Source organism: Eschrichtius robustus, chromosome 3 (genome assembly GCF_028021215.1).
Source record: "Eschrichtius robustus isolate mEscRob2 chromosome 3, mEscRob2.pri, whole genome shotgun sequence".
NCBI lineage: Eukaryota > Metazoa > Chordata > Mammalia > Artiodactyla > Eschrichtiidae > Eschrichtius > Eschrichtius robustus.
The window spans coordinates 150,139,547-150,162,725 of NC_090826.1; the positions used below are offsets into that span (position 1 = coordinate 150,139,547).

General features: G+C 46.1%; 1 protein-coding gene across 2 annotated transcripts in view; it reads left to right on the forward strand.

Annotated features, from left to right (window-relative positions):
* Positions 1-23,179, forward strand: part of KCNH1 (potassium voltage-gated channel subfamily H member 1) — a 416,616-nt gene that overhangs the window by 290,077 nt on the left and 103,360 nt on the right. For both annotated transcript variants that reach the window (XM_068538430.1, XM_068538431.1), the window contains exons 8-9: positions 2,228-2,427; positions 7,744-7,996. In XM_068538430.1, coding sequence (XP_068394531.1) covers positions 2,228-2,427; positions 7,744-7,996 — 453 coding nt within the window. The remainder of the gene's footprint in view (positions 1-2,227; positions 2,428-7,743; positions 7,997-23,179) is intronic.

The following is a 23,179-nucleotide window of genomic DNA, read 5'->3' on the forward strand; positions in this document are numbered from 1 at the left end:
TATGGAATATCCATACTATCCATAATATTGTGAACATTAGTCAACGATAAAAAGGAATGAAGTACTGATGCATGCTACAACATGGATGGACCTTGAAAACAGTATGCTGAATGAAAGAAGCTAGTCACAGGAAGCCACATATATTACTTAATTCATAAGAAATATCCAGAATAGGCAAGTCGAAAGGGACAGAAAGTGGATTTGCAGTTGCCTAGGATCAGGGGACTAGGGAGGAAATGGGGAATGACTGATAAATGGGTATAGGAATTTCTTTTGGGGGGGCATGAAAATATTCTAAACTTAGACTGTGCTAATGGTTGCACAACTCTATAAATGTACTAAAAGCCATTGAACTGTACATTTTAAATGAACGCATTTTGTGATGTTTAAAAAGAATATATACTGTATGGTTGCATTTATGTAAAATTCTTGAAAATGCAGGCTAATCTATGGTGACAGAAAACATCAGTTGCTTGGAGATGGGAGGCGGAGGGGGAGGGATTGTAAATGGACATGACAAAACTTTTAGCGGTGATGGATATGTTACTATCTGGATTGTGGTGATTGTTTTATGGGTGTATACATATGTCAAAGCTTATCAAACTGTATACGTCAACATGTACAGTTCATTGTATGTCAATAGTAACTCATTTTTAAAGTAAGGCATAGCAAAAGCATGTGAAATTCACTAATATGACAAATATTTATTGGGTACTGGTATAGCGTTAGCTCCCCTGGCTGCAACGGCAAGGAAAAGCTGAGTCCAGCCTTCAAACCTATCGTAAGGGCACAGGCAAAGAAAGAAGAATATGATTGCAAAATGGTGTCTATAACACGAGCTCAACGGAAATACAGATAGTCCCTGACTTAGGATTTTTCGACTTTATGATGGTGTGAAACCGATATGCCTTCAGTAGAAACTGTACTTCCAGTTTTGAATTTTGATCTTTTCCTGGGCTAGTGATATGCAGCATGATATGCTCTTGTGGTGCTGGGCAGCGGCAGTGAGCGGCAGCGCCTAGTCAGCCATGCGATCACAAGGATCAACCATTCTGTGTTTCACTTTTAGTACAAGATTCAATAAATTACATAAGATTTAACACTTCATTATAAAATAGGCTTTGTTTTCCACGACTTTGCCCAACTGTAGGCTAATGTACGTGTTCTGAGCGCGTTTAAGGTAACTAGGCTAAGCTGCGATGTTTGGTAGGTTAGGTGTATTAAATGCATTTTCGACTTATGATACTTCCAATTTTTGATGGGTTTATCGGGATGTAACCCTATCGTAAATCGAGGAAGATTTGTATGCCTGGAGAGTTGCGGTCACCCTCACGGGGACAGATGGAGGGGAGGAGTGCTGGGGAGGCTTCCTGGAAGAGGTAGCACTTGAGCTTAGCATTCCAGGGCAAATGGGGGTTACATGTAGAATGTGGGGTTTTATGATGACATAATGGTCCTTCTTCACGACACTAATGTAGGCGGAGCGGCAGTAGCACGTAGTAGGTGCTTGTTACACCTCCGGGGGACCTGATTTTATTCTGTTCATATCAAAGCCATGCTTTTTTCCCCAGGAGCCACATCACAGTGAAGTGGACTGTTGTGTTGACGTGCACCTGAACAATAAATACAAAGCAAAGATGTAACATCCCTCAATGCTGTTGGCGGACTTGCCATTATTTAATTATTTGTGATTACATTTTTAAAGTCTGTTTGCTATGTTGTTTGCTGTGTGAGAGCCAGGACTGAGTGGCACATTCCCCATCCTGTCTCTGGCAGGTAGTGGAGTTGGCACATAGCAGGGCTTTAAAAAGATGACTTGCTGATAGGTTTGGATTTGCGCTGGTCCAGAGCACATAAGAACACATTTGACTGATGGCTTCAGGCATGGCTCAAGCTTTTTGTGATAAAACGTATACAGTGAAGCCGTCCAGCTGTCCTGTCCCCAGCCCCCACTGCTGTCTGTCTCCTACTTCTGGCCCCAGTCATGCCAGCTGCCCCACCCTAGCCCTGCCTCCCACAAGTTTGTCCTAGTGGCCTGGTGTTTGGAGACTCTTTCTTTGGGTCCACTCCCAGAGGCTCATGGGGTGAGGCTCTTCTGAGAAGGTCAGAAGCATCTGCCATTGGGTGAGCAGCTCTGACCATTGGCCTGCTCTGAGCAAGTGGGGCATTCTTGGACCCTAGTTCAGGGACCACTGATGTGTATTTTTCCTCCTCCTCTTTTCTCTAGCACTTCTGTATGCCACCATCTTCGGGAATGTGACCACCATTTTCCAACAGATGTACGCCAACACCAACAGGTATCATGAGATGCTCAATAGCGTCCGGGACTTCCTGAAGCTCTACCAGGTTCCCAAGGGACTGAGCGAGCGAGTCATGGATTACATCGTGTCTACCTGGTCCATGTCCAGAGGCATCGACACAGAGAAGGTAAGGAGGCGACAGGCTCAGGTAAACCACTTGTCTCTCGGCTTTCCCAGGGAGACCTGAGGCTCACCTAGGGCAGTGCTTCTCACACCTGACTGTGCATCTGAATTCTCCTGGGTTTAGTTTTGGAATCCCAGGTCTTACCTCCAAAGATTTTGATTGCTTCCAGATCAACCTTTCTCAAGAACCGGCAATTAAGAGATATTATTTTAGAAATTGGAAAGGCAGGGGTGTCTCCTGGAGAAGAGACGGACTTGCAGTCTAACTGTCTAGGACAGGATTTCCCAGGCTGGTATGCTGATAAGAATCAGGGCCACCCAGGGTGAGGTGACCAGTGTTACTGATTTTCCTTTCACCTCAGACTCCAAGATGGCACAGCATTGCTGCCGATCCGCTCTTTATTCAAACTTTCGCTATTTTGTTCATCATGGATTTTTGGCATGAATTTTGATCTTTCAGAGTATTGCCCTAAACTCTGATTTATCTTGATGACTGAGTTTTTAGCATCTCCTTAAATTTTGTGTCCAAGGCTGTTGCCTTACTCTAGTCTTGGCCCTGCTGAGAATCCCATGATATGGTCATTAAAAACAGATTCCCAGCCACAATCCCAGATCTTTGGAATCAGAATTTTGTGGGGAGGAATGAGGTGGAGCGGGGATTGGAAATCTGCATTTTTAACAAGTGTCCTATTTGTTAGACAAGCCTGGGAGATACCGACCAGGGACTTGTGCCTTAATAAGCAGTTGACTTAACCAGAGCATCCCTTAGGCTCCTTTTTAGGCATCAGTTTTCCCACCTGTAAAATGGAAATGGCAGTAAATATCTATCATTCTCCAAGAGCTGCATTATTCTAGATGCATTTCAATAAAGTGATGAAAATTTGGTGGTACTGGAAAGAATAGAGAAAAGATACAGTGGACTTTCGATTAATCATTTATGAATGATCTCCTTTGTAATATTTTCTATGAGCAAAGATGTAATCCTAGGTTAGTTTTTCTCTGCTTCTCAAGTCTTTTTAATGGCACTTCTCCCTTTAATCACCATTCCTTAAGTACTCAGGGAATACTGATACCTTTCATTGTTAACAGAATGAGGCAAACAAAACGGTATCACGATTGCAAAAATACCTTATGACACCTTCAAAGCCAAATTCAGCTGCCTTGGGGATCAGCTCTCCATGCTCCTGGCCTTTCTCCGTTGGAAGAGTCAGTTGAGAGTTGACAGTTTAATTGGGGAAATTTAACTAAATTTAACTGATCCCAACTTAAAAGGAACAATACCTTAACTCTATTGAATATCTGCCATAATAACAACAATAACCAGCTACCCTGTCTTGAAGGTGCATTAAGAACAGATGTTTACTGCACAACTGCACATGCCTGGCCCGGCATTCGTGCTTCACTTAGGCTTCATGACAACCCTGGGAGGCATCCACTCTTATTTCTATTGAAGGGATGAGGACACAGCAACCCAATTAATTTTATTAATTGCCCCTGGTCACAGAGTTAAGAATGGCAGAGTCAGGGTTTGGACCCAGTTTTGTCCGACTTCAAAGCTTGTGCTTTTCCTACTATTACTTTGTTGTTGTTGTTTTTAATTTAACACATGTACTGGAGGGAAGAAGGACGAGTCCAGGTGGTTGTCCTCATTTCTCAGACAGGCAGGTCATCGGTTGGGTGGGACTTCACCCCTGGCTTTGCTAACCGCTGGCGCCACTGTGCCTGTTGTTTCTGCTCTGCTGTCTCAACCAGGCCCCTGTAGCTTCTGTGGGTGCCTGGCAGCTGATGGAGCAGAAAGGAACTTTGATCTCTCAGCCCTGGGGCTCCCTTTCCCAGGGGCCAGGATGCCTTTGTAAATCTGGTTGTTGGGAAAGAAACCCTTTCCTGCCCTCACTGCAGGGCTGGGCTGGGTGGCTGCATGGGAGACAGCACCCATCAGCACTGGCCCTCCCTTCCCCTCCCTGCTGTCTCCCTGGAGGGCTCTGGGATTTGCCCCACGTGCTGATCCAGATGGAAGAGGGACTATTGTGACACTCAGCGCAGAGCCCAGCCCGGCCTGGGGTGGCCGCTCTTCCTTGGCAGGCAGCTCCTGGGGAGAAAGCCAGTCCCAAGGTTCTGAGCCCTTCCCTGGTTTCCCTCCCCTCCAATCCAGGTCAGAACGGTCGGTGATGACCAGGCGATGTGTGTGCGGTGGAAGGGTGGGAGTGCTGGGCAACTCCGGTGTTACCGGTAATTATCTGATGACCTTGAGCACATTATTGGTCCCTCTGAGCCTCAGTTTCCTTGTCTGTGACACATGGAAACTAGATGACTTTTAAGAATAAGGCTGACCTCTAAGGCCCTTTTGGCTCTGACCTCCTGGACTTCAAAGCCTCCCTCAGGCTGACCTGCTGCTCTGCTGTGATAACAACGTCAGACATGACAGCTCCCATGCACTGAGCCCTGTCACGTGCCGGGCATCGTACCAGGACTTTCACACAGCAGCTCATGGAATCCTCTGAAGAATTCTATGCTCAAGTTAGAAGAAGAAGACTTGGGGAAAGGAGCATAGCTTCAAGTCCACACGACTCGTACATGTGGAAGCCAGGACTTGAATCCAGATCTGCTTGATCCTAAAGCCTGTTCTCGCATCCATGCTTCATCCTGCCCCCACCCCTCCTCTCCCCCAGGGAGACTCCATGAACCTCTGTGGTGACATCTCCTTGGGGCCTTCGAAGCCTCAGAGATCAGCAAGAGTGGTCTCTCCTCAAACCAAGTAGAAGGGCAGGTGGCCCAGGAAGGCTGCGGGGTCTTGAGCTGACACCCCACCTCAGAGAGAGGCGTTCAGGAGCCCCCGCCAGTGTGAAGCCAACAGAAGAATGATGGAGATGCTGATGGCCGTGAGAGTGTAATTTCTTCACTCCAAGTGCCCTCTCCTCTCCACACGCGCTTTCCCGTGGCTCTGGAACAGTGCCCATGAATAAAGCATTATCTCCACACTCTGCCAGCAAAGCCCAGCCCAAGGGAAAGGAAATATTTAAAGGTGAAATCACCTAGAGAACAAATCTTTGTTTCAAACCACTGGGCACAGTTTTGACATGACAAGCAAGTGTTCCCCACTCCCTGGTGTTCTGCTTGGAGAGAAGAGGATCCAGATTAAACCTGCATTTCTACAGGAGTCTTGTTTTACTGAACCTGAAGGAGAAGTACTTAGTGAGCGCTCTGCCCAAGCATTGGCTGTCTGAGTTTTCCTCTGCCTCAGTCAGTCCTCCATCCCCGCTCCCAGAGAACATGCTCACTTCCTTGGCATCCTACAGCCCCAGAGCAGGAATGCAGAGGCACATAGAGGACGGGGACCTGCGTTTATTGAGTCCCTTACTGGGGCCAGGTGCTGTCCTGAGGATGTGTACTGGTAGATACAATTTCATTCAATCCTCATAAGGCAACGTTAGCAGCATGCTTTTTTACAGAAGAAGCTGAAGTGCAGAGCAGTTAAGTCGCTTGGAGAGGAAGGAACTGGGATTTCAACTGTTTGACCTCCTCTTTCCAGTGCAGAGCATGGGGGCATGCAGAGGGGCGGGATTGGAGCAGCGCTGTCCTGGGCAAGGTGAGATTTGAGCTGGGTTTTGAAGGAGGCTGAGGGACTTCCAAATTCGGAGGTGAGCACCGGATGCAGAGGCAAATGGCCTGTGCTGAGGCGGAGAAGCAGGGGTGGGGAAGTAACCAGCACCCCAAGGAAATGTCTTCACTTAGCACGTTTGATTTTATGCCCCCAGCTTTGTTCACAGGCTAGGACAGGAGAAAGGATTATTTTAGGAACACTCCTGATTTCTCTGCAAAAGTACACTTGAAGGTGTCCTCTTGCGTTACTTCGTGCTTGCTACGTAAGGATCTATGAATGGTTTCTCCCAAAAATTTAGTCCAGAGAAATATTTCTCTCCATAGGAAAGGCTGAGAAATTTTTATTTCTTTGGAATATGAGACCCACATGGCCTCTTAGAGTTCCCATTTTGCCTTGAGTTCCTAGACGCTGAGAGTCAAATTACAAGCCCTTTTGTTTTGGGCAGCTTTATCATATAGGAAGTGATTTGTATCTAAACTGGTCTCTGGAGTCAGACTACCTAGTTGGAGAGCCCAGCTCTGCAGTTTCCTGGCTGTGCAACTTTGAGCAAGTTATTGATCTTTCCTGTACTTCAGTTTCCTCATCTGTAAAATGGTACCATAATAGCACTTACATCATAGGGTGTATGTGAGGATTTCAATTAGCTTGAAAATGTAAAATCACAACCCTCCTGACTTTCCCTCTGCTTTCTTTCTTCATTGTTCTCCTTAGCACTTACTGCTAAATGTTCCTTATTTTGCTTTTTATTTGCAAATAGCCCTAACCACTAAATTTTACTTATTTTGCTTTTTATTTGTCCCCTCCCACTAGATAGTAAGTCACACAAAGGCAGGGGGTTTTGTTCGCACTACATCCTCAGAGCCTAGAATGATTCCCAGCATACAATAAGGTATTCAGTAGATGTGTGTGAAATGAATGAATGACTCCAAAGTGCCTAGCAATGCCTGGCACGTAGGAAGTGCTCAGTAAATATTACTTAATATCTTTCTTCAAATCACATCCACCTTCAGTCCATCAACAGACCATGTCAGCTGTATCTTCAGAATACATTCGGAATTGGATTACTTCTCACTGGCTTCCCTGCCAGCAACCCAGTCCAAGTCCCCTCACTGCTCATCCAGACACCTGCAGGAGGGAGCTAACTCGATTCCTGGCTCCACTCCTGCCAGCCTACAGTTGGCCCTCTAACTCCACTCTGGAGCTGCAATGATCGTCTTAAAATATAGAGGATCCCCTGCCACTCCCCTGCTCAAAGTCCTCCAACGTGTCCCCATTACACTCAGTATCATAATCAAGATCTTTTCATAGTTTAAAAGTCTCCACATGCTCTCGTGCTTGACGTTCTCCTGAAACCTCGTCTCCCATGCCCACCTTTCCCCTCATTCACACTGGCTATTGCTCAGGTCTCCTCACAGCCTTGGCTATTCTGCTGGAATGTTCTTCTTTCATAGGGCTCCCTCTGACACGTTATGTAGATGTCAGCTTAGTTGTCACCTCCTCCCGGATTTCCTGTCTAAAGGGTCCCACATACTCCCAGCCCCCGACTCAGGCCCCTGTCCTGAGCATTTAGCACAGATTTTGGGGTCACTGCAGCTGTCTTGTCCATTGGTGCCTTGAAAAGTACGGTCTAGTCTAGTGGGTGTTGCTTCCCTCCTGCGAAGCAGTGAGCTGGAGGCCACACCGAGGATCCTGACACTTTTTCTCCCCATGCTTGGCCAGGTCCTGCAGATCTGCCCCAAGGACATGAGAGCTGACATCTGCGTGCACCTGAACCGCAAGGTGTTCAAGGAGCACCCGGCCTTCCGGCTGGCCAGCGACGGCTGCCTGCGGGCACTGGCCATGGAGTTCCAGACGGTGCACTGCGCCCCCGGGGACCTCATCTACCACGCGGGAGAGAGTGTCGACAGCCTCTGCTTTGTGGTCTCCGGCTCCCTGGAGGTGATCCAGGATGACGAGGTGGTAGCCATTCTAGGTAGGTGTTGCCTTTGCTGGATGGAAACCTGCTGGTACCTGGAGTTAGTTTAGTTGCTGCCTTCAACCAGAAATGGCTCCACAGGGCAGGACCAATGGTTGGCATCCATACATCTATCCAGCAAATATCTGAGTGCCTGTCTTGTGCCAGGCAATGTTTGAAGCAGTTGGGATGTTTCAATGACAGAAATGGATTTTGTCCTACAGGGGCTCTACTGGGGGGAGGTGAACAAATTAGCAGACATTTGTATACAGTGGAAGGGACACCTAACCTGGGATTCAGGTATTGGGGATGGCTTCCTGGAAGAAATGACTTCTAAGTTGAAACCTAAAAAATGAATATGAGTTAACATGGTGAAGGGAAGGGACAAAGGAGTATTCTGAGCAGAGGGGAAAGCATGTGTGAAATCACCGCAGAGAGAGAGAGAGAAGTCATGATTCATTTGTACAAGTGTACGTACTCAGTGTGGCTGGAACACGCAGAGCAAGGAGGGGTGTGGTGAGAGATGAGTCTGGGAAGGGAGCTCTGAGCGCTAGGCAGATCATGGCAGGCTCTGGAAGCCATGTTAAGGGACTTGGATTTTATTTTGGGGAGCCAATGAAGGGTTTAAAGCACGGGAGAGGCACGATCAGATTTGTACTTTAGAAAGATAATTGTAGTTGCAGAGTTAATTGAAGGGGGAAGGCTGGGGCAGGGAGATGAGCCTGGAGACCTGTTATCTAGGGGCAAGTTGGTGGAGCCCCGAACTAATATTTGTGGTGGGCAGAGGGAGAGAAGCAAATGGAGTTGACATATTTAAGAAGTAGAATCAACAGCGCCTGATGATGGTTTGGCTGTGGGAGGAGAGGGAAGTCAATGAGTGAGGTCTCTCACTTGGAAACTTGAGAGGCGGCGTGCCATGCACTGTAATAGGGCGTGTGGGGGGAGGAGGAATGACATGGGGGAACATGTGGGTATTTGGTATTTGAGCATCAGTGGCCTTTGAGAGATTCATCTGGTTGCCTGAGGCAGCTGCAGAACAGCTCTTTAGTGGGGGCATGTTTACCTCTCTGAGGGGGCAAGCCCTCATAATAATACCCATCATTTATGGTCATCTATTCTGTATCAGGCATTTTACATACAGATTCTCAGTTCATCTTTACAGTAACCCTATGAAGTTGTTTTATTTTCCCCATTTTGTAGATGAGACACTGGCAACTCAGAGAGGTGGGAGAACTTTCCCAAGTCTTCATAGCTGATGAGGTCCATGGAGCCAGCATCCTGGGGTCCCTCTGACTCCAGAACCTCTGCTCTGATCTATTTAGCAATACTTCATTCCCAGTGTTAGTATGTAGTTTGCTGGCCCATTCAATTGCCAGACACTGCTAGACATTGTGGACTTTTTTTTTTTTTTTTTTTTTTTTTATCTTTGGGTGTGCTTTCTTAGGAAACTGAGGCAGGGAGACATTGTTACACTGAAGTTAGACTTGAGATTCAAACCAAGTATCAAGACATAGGTAGCATTTTTCTTCTAAAGCCTAAACTCTGTTTCTGCTTGATTTGAGAGTATATGATATGCAGCCTCTTTTCTCCCCTGACCCTGAGCCAACTTGCCCTCTTGATTATATTCTACTCAGGTTAACCCAAGGATGCTTTGTATTCCTTCAGTGTGTGCCGGCAGATGGTGGGAGGGAGACTGGGATAGAGATTCAGTGGGGGATGGAGGCTGAAACTGTTTGTCGAAATAAGTTTTGGATTCCTAGTGTCCACTGAACTCTGCAGACAGGATTATTATTCTGTTCCTTGCCTTTCTCATCCATAGAGACATGAGATTTGACTGTGTGTAAGGAACAGCACACATTAAGGGTAAAGCCATTTCTTTAGTATCACTGCAGGGAAAGCATACTTATCTCTACCTTTAATACTAATCAGTGTCCCCAATAAAGAGGACTTTCCTTTAGTGATAGCTCTCTCAGGACATTTGCCTGGCTGGGAAGAAGAGTCACTAGTGACTAGTGGGCTTTCCTTTGAATTTGATCCTTTGGTGTAGGGTATCTTTCACCCATTCCCTTCACTGATAGCTCACCATATGCCTTTCCAAGGAGTCTAGCCTCAGACCAGTGCCATCTCCCTTACATATTCACGCTCAGGGCTTCCTTTTTTTTTTTTTTAATTAATTTATTTTATTTTTGGCTGTGTTGGGTCTTTGTTGCCATGCGCGGGCTTTCTCTAGTTGTGGCCAGTGGGGGCTACTCTTCGTTGCGGTGCCCAGGCTTTACTGCGGTGGCTTCTTTTGTTGCGGAGCATGGGCTCTAGGCATGCGGGCTTCAGTAGTTGTGGCTCGCGGGCTCTAGAGCGCAAGCTCAGTAGTTGTGGTGCACGGGCTTAGTTGCTCCACGGCATGTGGGATCTTCCCAGACCAGGGCTCGAACCCATGACCCTTGCATTGGCAGGCAGATTCTTAACCACTGCGCCACCAGGGAAGCCCTCAGGGCTTCCTTATCGACACCTCACCATGCCCCACCCCCGCCCCAAGCTAAACAGCTGCACTATTAGGGGTTGGGTTTGGACACCTAGGCATGGAGGTAGGAAGAGGTGCAGAGGGTGAGGAAGGCAAATGATTACTTCCCAGTCCCGTCTCATTTTTGCTCAGCCTGGGCTTCTTGCGGGGAAGCAACCAGGGCTTGGTTCAATTTTGATTTATTTGGTCAGTTGACTACTTCTCCAAGTCCAGCCCTCCGCCCCGGGCCCTCCTGGGCATCCTGCCAGCTCTAGCCAGCAGCGTGGATGGGGCCTCTGAAATAGCTCAGCAGCTTCATATTCAAAGTGGTTACTGCCCTCAAGCTGTCCAGACTTGAAAAAGCAGGTATCCCCAGGAGCCAGATTGGGTCCCGAAAGTAGGTCCACGCTTGACGTCCTAAAGAATCTTTGACATTTCAAGAGGCTCTTATTCTTTAAAAGGATAACACACGTCCTTTGAATGAACTTGACCTCTGGGCCAAGAGGTGTAAGAGAGTCCAAGCTCTTTTTCCCTTGGAAACTTCAGGGTTTTGTTGCTGTTGTTTTCCTCTAATTAGAGTACCTTCTGCTCAGTGAACTGAAATCAGTTTGTTCTTGTAGAGAGGGTTTAAGCATCCAATAGCTATTAGAACTAGATCTTTACTGTCCTTGGATGCCTTTCAGTTCAATCCAACTGAAATTTATTGAGGCGACTGTCATGGAGGTGGGGATGCATCAGCGGATCAAACACGAGCCCAGCCTTCAAGGAGCTGCTGCAAGGAGCTCCTCCAGGAGGAGACGGACATTATTTAAAAGGCACCAGTCACACTGCTTGGCAACTATTACCATAGTGAGAATGCAGGTGCTTCCAGAAGGTTATAGGACATGTAACTATTGAGCAGCTACTGTGTACCCAGGGATCCAATGAGCATAGCCAGGGAATCCTTAGTTACCATAAAACAGGAGGCTTTTGGAAAAAGCCCAGAACTCATCCGTCTCATTCCTTTGGTCTCTAGTCTCTTGTTATCAGTTCACTCATTTACACTCTGCTCATTTGTTTCCTCCTTCCAGTTCGAACATTCCACCCCCATTCTCTGTTTAATTTTAGCACAGACGCCAAAAACAAGGAAAAGGGTCAGGACTCATAACTGAATGTGCTTAGTATGTGTTTAAAATAAAACCCTTTCTAATAAAAGTTTTCTAGAAAAGTGTTTTTCAAACTTTCTTGACTCAATGTATATTGTATTATGAACTAATAAACACATGTGCACACACACAATTATACATAAAACTCAGCACTTAACTCTTGCTGCATGAAATGCAACCTCGTGTTTTCTACTAGATTCTATTCACTTTCATTTAAAAAGAAATTGACTGTCATGACCCACTGAATTACTTACTTGACCTGCCCTCAGCCCGCAGTTTAAAAACATGGTCCCACAAACACAGATGATCTCTCTCCTGGATTGAAAGCCATGCTGTCCCCTGAGGACAGAGAATATACTAGATTATCTCTTGTGTTCTCCTTTCCCTCTGAGGTTCTCTGCATGATTTTTGAGGTGATACCCTCCTAATCTCCTTTTGGAATTCTCTTAGAAATCACTTCGTGGCTTCTCTAATTTCGTTTCTTGGCTCTTTGAAATAAATTCAAGCCTTTAGCCTGTGCATTTTATTCATTAGATTTTTTAAAAGTAATCTTCTTCTAGTTTTTCATAGATAGCAGAAAAAAAAAGTCACAGGTGCTCATTCTGTTCCTGCCCCAGTGGTACTCTCAGCATCAGCAAGTAAGTTGTTATCTCAGTTCTGTGTTAGTTGACCAATGTAAATGAGGGATGAGCTTTCATCGGGGCTCAGCTTGAGTGTGATCCATTTCTCTGTGTTTCCATCTTATAAGTGCAGTGTTTAAATGCTCCTGTTTCACTGTGATTTAGAATCCCTGGAGTAAGTTTTATGGGTTTTGCATTTTAATACGTAATTTATATTTTAATCTCAGATCATCTTGTATCTTTTTGTTTTGTTTTGGTTCATCGTCTTGGGCAAGACAGACGTTTTTGTTGCCAGGCTACACTGAGTAGTGGAAAGAGCCCTGGACCTGGGACTGGAGATTTAACTGTAACCCCAGTTCTGCACTAACTCCCTGCAGGAGTTGCCACTAACTGGTTAAGTCTCCAAGGCCTCCTGTGGTTCTGCTAAGACCATCACACTGCATCAACTGCATGTTTACTCATCTGTCGCCTATGAGCTGAGGTCCTTTGGTTTCATATCTCTGGCATGGCCCAGCACATGGAAGGTACTGGGGGCTGTTTGCTGAATTGAACTGAATTGAATTGAAAGGCAGAGGCTGGGCTGTGAAGGGCCCCATGGTCCAGAATAAGGGGCTGGACTTTATCTTGGGGGGATGAGGGGCCCAGAGAGGGTTTTAAACATTGGAGTGACATGAAGATTTGGGTTCCACAAATATAGAGGCATTGGAGGCATGGAGGCTAATATAGAGGCATGGAGGTTCCACAAATATAGAGGCATGGAGGCATGGAGGCTCAAATTCCCATGGCCGTGTGGGGTGAGCGGCTAGTTCAAGTCTACAATTGGCCTCACTAGCATACCAGCGCCCTGGGAAGTTGTCTCGATCGGCTTTGTTTTCTGCTATTCTCAGCGCCTGGCACACGGAGGCTCCAAAAGAATGGATGAGGAGGGACGAGGCGGCTGTCCCTGCCCCTCTGCTCTCAGGTGAGAAATCATGAGGGCCTGAGTGAGGTGGTGGAAGGGAGATGGGGAGGAAGAGCCAGAGAGAGCAGGAGAGGGGGAACCTCCAGGATGTGGAGCTGGAGCTGAGAACCCTGAAGGGCAGCGGTGGGACGTGGGCTGGAGAGGCAGATCTGGGCTAGCCTGTTGACGTTTCTAAATGTGAGCCTGAGGAACTAGGTAGTGGGAAACCACCAAGGGTGGTGAGTAAAGTGTGACACTGTTAGAGCTGTGATTTGCAAAAAATTAATGAATTTGACATAGAGACAAGGAGACCATTAGGTGATTGCGGCTTATAGTAAGGATGAAAGGTGTTATGGTGTGGGCAGGAGAAACCGAGACAGGAGTCGGGCTGCCAAATAAAACACAGATATCCAGTTAAATTTGAATTTCATATAAACAAAGAATAATTTTTAGCTGAAGTATTTCCTAAATATTGATGGGGCATGTGTATGCTAAAATGTACCCATTTATCTGAAATTCAGGTTTAACTGGGTGACCTGTATTTGCTGAATCTGGCATGGAAGGGTCAGGTGGCTGAGACATTCTGGGAGGAGAGTCTGAAAGGTTGTAAATAATAGGATGTGGGGAGCAGATACAGGGAGGTGAGAGGGGACTGACCTCCGGTGGGTGGAGACATGGAGGCACCGGCAACAGAAGAAGCCAGTCAGGAGGAAGAGGTGGTGAGAGGGAAAGGTGATGAGCTCGGTTTGACTTGTTGCGTTTAAAGGCCAGTGGGGTATCCAAGTGGAGTGTTTAACAGCTACTCAGAAAGGCAGGTCTGGAACTGGGAAAAGAAGCCAGGGCTCAAGACAGAGATTTAGGATTCAAAGGAAAGAATAGGAACTTGGGTAGAAAAAATAGGTGCAGAGTTAATAGAGCTTTCTAAAGGAAATTCTCATAACTTTAGAGCCCAGACAGAGGGGACTAGTTAAATCAAAAAATATGGTAAATCAAGGCAGTTGTTATGATGATGGTATAAGAAGTTTGATTGGAATGCAAAATGTTTCAAATATAATGTTAAGTGGAGAAAAAAGCAGAATATATAACTATATATGCAGTAACTGTAACTGCATAAAAATGCATATGAGTGGAAGAAAGATGGAGAGTGTACCAACATGTTAACTGAAGCTTTCTGCACGGTGGTCTTAAGAGCCAATATTTTCTACTTTTCAATATATTTCATTTATTTTCTACAATGCACACATATCCTTTTATAAACAAAAGGGGAAAAATCAAGTCAATTTTGAATTCTTATCTGTAGCCATCCTGGAAAATTATCACCTGCTTTCAGTGGAAGATTTGTGATCTGTTCACTTCGTGGAGAGACATTTGGCTAATTTAATTTTATCTAACTGCAGTTGTGAAGAACAGAAGGAGAATTGTCATGATGTTTCCAAGCCACTGCTTTAATGTAACCATTTATGTGTGGGCCCCCCTTCAGATAGCTATGTCAACATTGTTTCATCAGACGCAGTATAGTCTCCAGGAGGAAGGCTGGTGACCCATATTGGGGTGAAATTTTAATTCCTTTAAGGAGAGCATTTGTATCATAGGGTAATTTCTAACATCCATCATTTTTATTTCTTCTTTTTAAATAGGTCCATAAATTTTCAGCTCAGCATTAAGCTAGATCAGAGTGAATTACAGGAGTTTTTCTGAGCAGGTCAGCAAATTCCTTCTGGAGTCAGGCTGACAATGTAGCCACCTGAGGACACCAAGGTTCTTGCACTTGGACTGGGGGCCAGTCCTGTCCTCAAAGTCATCCATCCTAAGTCACTCATAGTCTTTCAAATCCTGTCCCACCTTACATTATTCCACTCAGACCCATCTTTTCATTGATCTATTGATTAGTTCATTCCATAAAAATGCCAGGTGTAGTGCTGGGTGTTGGAGATACAACAGTGAACCAAACATACACTCCTGGCATAGGACTAACAGTCTCACCAGGGAAACAGACAAGTGAATATGCAGTTTCACGTATATAATAGAGTGCCAAGAGTTGTAATAAGAGTATGAACAGGATGCTATGGGAGCTTATAAGACAGGCACCTAATTCAGCCCAGCCAGAAGAAATCAAGGAAGGCTTCCTGACAGAGGTGGCATCTGAGCTGAGACTTCCATGATGAACTGAATTCTACCAGGTGCATGGGAGCGGGGTGTGCTGAGGATAGGGGATTAAAGAGAGAGTGTTCCCTGGCAGAGGGGCAGCATCTGCAAAGACTTTAAAAGAGAAGAGTCACGAAATCGCATTTGTGTTTAGAAATATCATCCTGGCTGCTGTGAAGAGGATGGATAGCAGGCAGGGAGACCAGTGAGGAGGGTGCTGAGAGATAAGACAGGCCTGAACGGACTTAACAGCAGTGGGAATGGAGAAAAGTAGACGGATCCAAGAGATATCTGATAAATAAAATTATCAGAGCTTGGTCATTTATTGAATATGGAGACAAGCAAGAGGGTGGAGTCTGCAATGACTTGGACAACTTTCACAGGGAGGAGAAACACTGGAGGATGGGCAGGTTTCCCTGGGAGCAGGACCGGTTCCAGTTTTGAATCTGTGGATTTGAGCTAAGTTCAAGTATCCAGTGGGAGATTCTATGGACTCGGAAGAGAGATCGAAGCTCGAGGTATAAACCTGGGGATCATTGTGATCCAGGTGACAATTGAAGCTAAGGGAGAGGCTGAGAAAACTCAAGGAGAGAGAGGAGGGTAAGAAGCAACAAGGTCTAGAGCAGAGCCCCAAGGAATACCAGTTAATGTGGGACACATGTAGGAGTCCGAGATGGACCGCCATCAGAGGGGGAGAGACCAGGAGAGTGGGATGTCACAGAAGCCAAGGAGGGGCAGAAAAGGGCATTTTCAAATGCTACAGAACCACATTTCAGTGACTAGAAGATGCCACGGATGATAAGACACACCAGTATTCTATGGCCCACTGAGAAACAATGCTACCATTAAACTGTGACATATCATTGATTGTAAGGCATCTTCTGATTTCAGAGATAAAAAATGCTAAACAACTTAAGTATATCTTAGAATCAAAGAGCTTTAATATGTTGAGGACTAAAAACTATCTTTTAGGCTGTTATCAGGAAAAGGGTTATTGACCACGGTGAGAGTAATGCTGAGTATAGGGTCAGAAGCAAGATTAGAGGAGCTTGAGAAATGAAGAGGGTGGGAGTTGGGTGCAGGGGTGCTTCATAATCTGCATACATCTCTCCCAGAGTTCTGAACCAAGAGAGAGATAATATGTAAGATGGGTACCAGTCAAAATATCACCTTTTATTTTTGTGATAAAGCTAATATCGGAGAATATGCATTATATTTGCATCCAAGAAGGCTTCCCAATATTAAGCCCCAGGATTAGACCCACCCTTGTGTTGCTGACCAGCACAAGCCTACCCCTGTGAGGGTCTGCCCTGTATCTCTGGTGGCAGGAGGGACAGAGAGAACAAGCTCCTAGCAGGCAGATCCCAAGGAGAGCAAAGGGGCTGGCCTGCACACGTGCAGGGTCTCCTCCCAAACTCATTAATCAGATGAGGGCACGAGAGAGGCCAGGAGTGTGGTGCACCTGAAGCTGCCTTCTGGGCAGGAAACATCAGGAATAGGAACAAATCATTCCCCCCTTGATAGTCAGAGCACGGAGGCAGTGTAAATAACACCACCAAGAAATGGAGCCCTGAAAGAAAGGAGAACGTAGCCCAAACCAGCTCTCTTCTTTCCTGACCATCCAGCTTTCCCCCTGCTGTTTGAAGGGATTATCCATCTCTTTCATGTATCTGAATTCTCTTGCCTCACCGTAGAAGGTGAGCTCCGTTCCCTTTTCCTCTATGAAATCTCTCTAGTTCTGCCTAGACTAGGCTCCCACATATCTTGGTATTACATTTTTGTTTGTTTTAACTTCACTGTTACATACATGTAAGTTTTGTCTCATATTGTAAGCCCCTTGAACGTAGAGATGATGTCCTATCTTTTTGTTCTATCTCCCTTAATTGCTGCAACACTGCCTGATCCATAATAGGTCAGGCCAAGTTGCTGAACTGGTTTGAATTGTGTGCAGAAGGGTGGTGAGATGTAACCCCACCTTTGGGAACTCCCAATCTCATAGATGCCTGGGAGAATCAGAGGCAGTTCACACCGCACCTGGTGTATGATGTTACAGATTCTCGTGTGGGTTTCATTAACCAGATATGTGGCTGAACCACACCATGGTCCCATCCCTGATACAGAGATGGTTTGCAGAAGAGCAGAACAATTGTTCTCCTTTGTACCAACTTCAAAAGGAAACAAATGTTTCTTGAACATCTCTGAACTCTCCTACAAAGCCTAACATGGGACCAAACCTTTCTAGAAGGAGACGCCCCTCTGAGAAGTGGGGTGAACTGCACACCTGTCCCTGGAGCCACGCTTCCTGAGCATCTCCAGTCCCTGCTTTCTCTGTCAACAAAACAAATCCAGTAAAACATGTTGGCTCAGCACCTGACATCACAACACAATCCGATACGATCTGGCACTTAAAGCTAAGGCTTTATTCCTACTAGTAGATCTTCATGGCTTGGATGGGAAGGCAAATGGATGAGATTTCCACCATGTCTGTCTGTCTTTGATGTACATTCTCACGTCTCTAAACTGCAGCAGATGAAGCAGAGGTCAGAGACTGGCAGCAGCATTTTTTTTTTTTCCAGTAAGAACAAGAAGGGCTTGGTGGTTTCACTACAGATAAGAGGAGGCAAAATTTACAAGGTGTCAGAACTCTGCTTAGCTACTGTCCCCCATGGTCTCAGATAATGCAAGGGAAATGTCCATAAGTGCATGCGGGAGAGTTAACTATTCCAAAGTTAGCCTGAAAGCCTGGACTTTAGCACCTTTGGGGTGAGGTACATGGTGGATGCCTGAAGCGGGGTCCCTGGCCAGTGCCTGGCCTCATGCACAGGGATCCCTCAGCAGATCCTGGCCCCCTGTCCATAGTCAGGGCTGGTGTGGGAGGTGGGTGGGTACCACCAAGGTGTTTAGCTCAAGTCGTTGGAGCTTTTGCTTTGAATGTGCTGCCAGAGCCTCCATCGTCATGCCCATCCGATCCTTCAGAGGTGCGGAAGCCCATGCTTTTTCCTGGAGCAGGCGAAGAAAGCAGATGTGTGTATACCTGCCCCCGCAGAACCCAACACACTGTACTGACCCAGTGGACCGTGGGCTCCTGAATTGGCTAGGATGTGGATTCAGCTGCTCCAGCAAAAACCCGAAATAATAGAAGCTTACACAAGACAGAAACGTGTTTTTCTCTCGTGGAGCCAGCTGTCCAGGTAGAGAGGGCTGGTGTGGCGACTTCATGGTGTCAGGCACCCAACCTCCTTCTAGCCTGTTGCTTCATCCTAACGAGGTTGTCACCTTGGCTTCCTGGTCCAAGAGAGCTCACATCTTGTTCCAGCCAGGAGGAAGCGGGGAGAGGGTAAGGGCAGGACATGACCCTAGAGGTGGCACACATCCCTCTGCACCCCTCCCCTTTACCAGAGCTCAGACAAATGGCCACATTTAGCTCTAGTGCAGTCTTTCTTCTGGTCATCTTTGTGCCCAGCTATAAGGCATGGGTTTTATTTCCATAAAAGGAGAGAATTGGTTCTGGGGAACATGTGGATTCCTAGGCCATGGCTCCTTAAGGTCAAGGCTGTCCCTGATTTATCCTCTTTCCCATCACCTAGCATGGTGCCCGCCCCAGGTAGAGCTCCCTAAATGTTGACTGAAGAGGAGGCTGCTTGAGAGAGGGGATGCAGAAGACAGCCCACTGGGAGCATTTCGTGGCCTCTCCCAGTGTGGAGGCTGCATGGCCGCGGGGGGAAAGCCCATGGGTCACGGACAATCATTTAAACCTCTCTGGAGCTCTCTCTTCTCTTTAAAATGGGGCTGATGATCCCTGTGGAATTTGCTTCACAGGGCTGTTATAGAGGACTCTTCTTTTATTGTAGCTACTATTTTTTGAGCACCTACTCTGTTCCAAGCACAGTGCTAAGTGCTTTGTTCACATTATTTCATGTAAGCCTTACGACAGCCCTGTGAGGTGGGTATTATTACCCACATTTTCTAGCTGAGTCAGTTGAGACTGGGAGAGGTTAGTAAGATGCCTAGTGCCTTTGCTTTATTTATGCATCCAACAACCATTGAACGCCAGCTGTGTGCCCAAGACCCTGCTGGGGACCCGGCAATGACAGGGATGAGGGAGTGTTTGCAGAGTGCAGGGGCACACATAATGGGGAGCTGCTCTGGTCAAGGGTCAGGGAGGTGTGGGTGTATTTTGAGGCATGAGAAGGAGTTATCCAGACCAAGGAGCAGGGCGGAATGTCTGAGGCTGTGCTGAGCCGGCCCAGAGGTGAGCCGGGAGCCAGACTTGGAGGGGGTCTGAGAACCCACTGTGATTAGAGGCAGAGAGTGAGGGGCAGTGGCTGGCAGGGGCTGCTCCAGTGCCCAGCAAGGCAGACCTGAGCTTGAAGCCAGCTTGTCTGGCCCTGAAGCCTGTGCTGACAGAGTGGATGATAAAGTACTTGGAAAATGTGCTGGGGGAAGTACCAGGAAGGAGGGGATTTGGGCAAGTTCTCTTTGTGTCTTAGCCATGATTCTGAGGACCCAGGAGAGGACCTGGATTTCACATGCCTGGTGTCTAGCCTGAGTCCAGGAGGTCTGAGAACTCTCCCCGTCCTCATCCTCATCCTCCTGAGCTACCCAGTTCAGTGGGTGTGCACAGTCTGCTCAGGACTTGCCTGGAGGGATTAATCCAGCTTCTTTGTTATGTCCCATAAGCAGAATTATCCCAAGGGCCAGGAGAGAGAATGGCTCTCCCTCAGAGCCTCTCTCGACTATGCCAGGATCTCTGCAGCCACATTTCTCCGTCCTGATGCAGTGAGTGACAAGGCCCCTCTAGTCTTGAGATGGCTTGAGGGCAGAGGACTTCCTGATGCCCCAGAGAGGAGGAATAAAGGCACTAGGGCTGGCCCTCACCGCAGTCTATATTCCTGGCACCTCTCTCAGCACCCTGGGTGGAGCTCCTAGCAGCGTTGGTATCACATGCTCACTGTAGAGTCTGGAAGGTGCTTAGATGAGTTTGCAGCTGAATGAGGAGACCAGGCATTTCCTCAAAGGATTACAAAATATACTGTCCACACTCATCCCTGCAGGCAAGTAGAGGAGCAGATAATCCAAAACCTGGAGAACCCAGAGGCTTCCGAATGGCTTTCAGTCCTGCTAAAGAGACATATCCTGTGCCTCAGGGCCTTTGCACGTGCTGTTCCCGCTCCCTGGAATCATCTCTGTGCTATGTTTTTATGCTGGTTCACTGGAACTCATCCTTTAGGTCTCAGCACAGACGCCACATCTTCCTGGAAGCCTGAGCTTGAGCCGGATACCCCTCCTGTACTCTCCGCATCATAGCCCCTAACATGTTAGAATCACCTGAGTCTCTCTCAACTCCACTGCATCTGTCATCCCACTGCTATACCTCAGCACTCAGGCCAGTGCCTGCCAAGAATTGCATGAATAACCGAATCAGTTCTTTCTCAGTGGTGTGGGCCTAGAAATGACTGATGATTTTAGCAGCATATGATGACTTTAACTGCAGAATTATGTTTTGCTTAGTACAGGATACCACTGTGAGTGGTCTTTATAAGAGGACATGATAGGCAATAGTGAAGAGAAGCAGCTGGAATTTCATTTTTGCTCTGACCCCTCTGGTCCGCCAAGCTCACTCACAGCCAGTCTTTTAAAAACGGGGCTTTTTCTGGAGTGTTCTAAACTCGGTTGTCCGTTTCTATAACTCTTTAATATTCAGTAGGCTGTGGATCTTCTCAGGTCCCCAAGTCCCAGCACCTCTTGAATTGTCCCCAATCACCCCTCTTAACCGTCCCAACCCCCCTCTCCCATCTTCCTTCCCGCTTCAGCCTCTGCAAGTGGCTGTTCCAGCCTCTGTCCTTCATGACACCAAATTGTCTACAGGGTGTTGGTTTCCTCCTGTGCTGGACTCCTTGCAGAGATCTCCCCTCCCTCTCTCCTGGTGCCACCTTAGCCCTGTGTCCCAACTCCCACCTCTGTTTTGTGAATGTTCCTCAGCCCCACGTTTGTACCCCAGAGGGCTGTTTATGTCCATGGCAAAAGTGGAGGCTCAGTAAAGAAAGCTGCATATAATTGGGGGTGGGAGGGGAGGAGGATTAATTATTACAGGGATGTTTGCTTGGAGTTTTAATGAGACTGCCTTTCCTTTATTCCCCCTCCCTTTTTTTCCTTTTTCTTTTCCCCCCAGCTCAGAATATCCACTTAGAATGTCTTTTAGAATCTTAGAACCTTAGGTTTTAACATTCTGCACCCAGCGCCTCAGTGTAATAAACAAATCAATAGGCTGAGGGTCTCAAGAAGTTTGATTGCCGAGTGCATTGGGGTACCTTTTGTTCTTCGGCGAACGATCATTTCACACTAGGGAACAAGAGATGAATGTGGTTATAGAGTTTGTCCTGGCCTCCGATTCGTAACCCTGACCTGGGAAGTCATTATTCCAGCGATGTGTGTAACTTACAAGCAGCCTGCCAAATGCTCTACGTCCTTCCCTTTGACAGTTTTCCCAAGTTATATGTGTCATAACTTTATTTCTCATTTGCCAGAATAGTCTTGGGTTTGTTTTGAATCTGACAGGTCCTCTGACACCACATTCTTCAATCTCACTAACAGGTCATTTATACCAAAAAGGCTGCCTTGACAGGAAGAAAGATTGTATGATTTTCAATTTGGGTTGAAAATCAAATGCAAGTTATGACAACACTGAGACTTCCTAGACCCTACAAGTTAATCATGATTATCTTACCTTGAAATACCTTTTGTAGTAGGAACTAGTCTCCATTTATTGTTTCTGTCAAAACCTTTGATTGGAATACTCTTCACAATGGGAATATTGTCATTTCTAAAGATGCACTGATTTACTTCCTGGAGTGTTTCAAACACAATATATTTGCCCTTTGTTGTATGCAGTAGATATGCTCCTGAAGAGTTGTTTATAAACTGAATTTTTACAGATAAACGCATATGTTAAATGCACATGAGGGGCTATTATTTTACATTATGCGTTCTTTTATAATTAGAAAGACTACCCCTAATTCATTTGAGAATGTTCACATATTGGGTTTTGTTTAAATGAAGTAATATTTTTTATGATTACAAAATATTACACTTTGAATAAAAGCATAAACAAGGAAAATCACAATTTTAAATCCACCTCCCCATCCCCAGGTAACACAGTTAATATTTTTATGTATTTCCATTAAGTCTTCTTTTATGTCCATTCTTATCACATGGGAACATAATGACTACATTGCTAACTGACCCACGTTTCCCCACTTCATGTCTTCAATAATTTTCCCTCATATTTTTTTTCTGTAGCTTTTTTTTTTTTGAACTTTATTTATTTTTTTATACGGCAGGTTCTTATTAGTTATCCATTTTATACGTATTAGTGTATATATGTCAATCCCAATCTCCCAATTCATCACACTACCATCCCCCCCCCCGCCACTTTCCCCCCTTGGTGTCCATACGTTTGTTCTCTACATCTGTGTCTCAATTTCTGCCCTGCAAACCGGTTCATCTGTACCATTTTTCTAGGTTCCACATATATGCGTTAATATACAATATTTCTTTTTCTCTTTCTGACTTACTTCACTCTATATGACAGTCTCTAGATTCATCCAAGTCTCTACAAATGACCCAGTTTTGTTCCTTTTTATGGCTGAGTAATATTCCATTGTATATATGTACCACATCTTCTTTACCCATTTGTCTGTTGATGGGCATTTAGGTTGCTTCCATGACCAGGCTATTGTAAATAGTGCTGCAATGAACATTGTGGTACATGACTCTTTTTGAATTATGGTTTTCTCTGGGTATATGCCCAGTAGTGGGATTGCTGGGTTGTATGGTAGTTCTATTTTTAGTTTT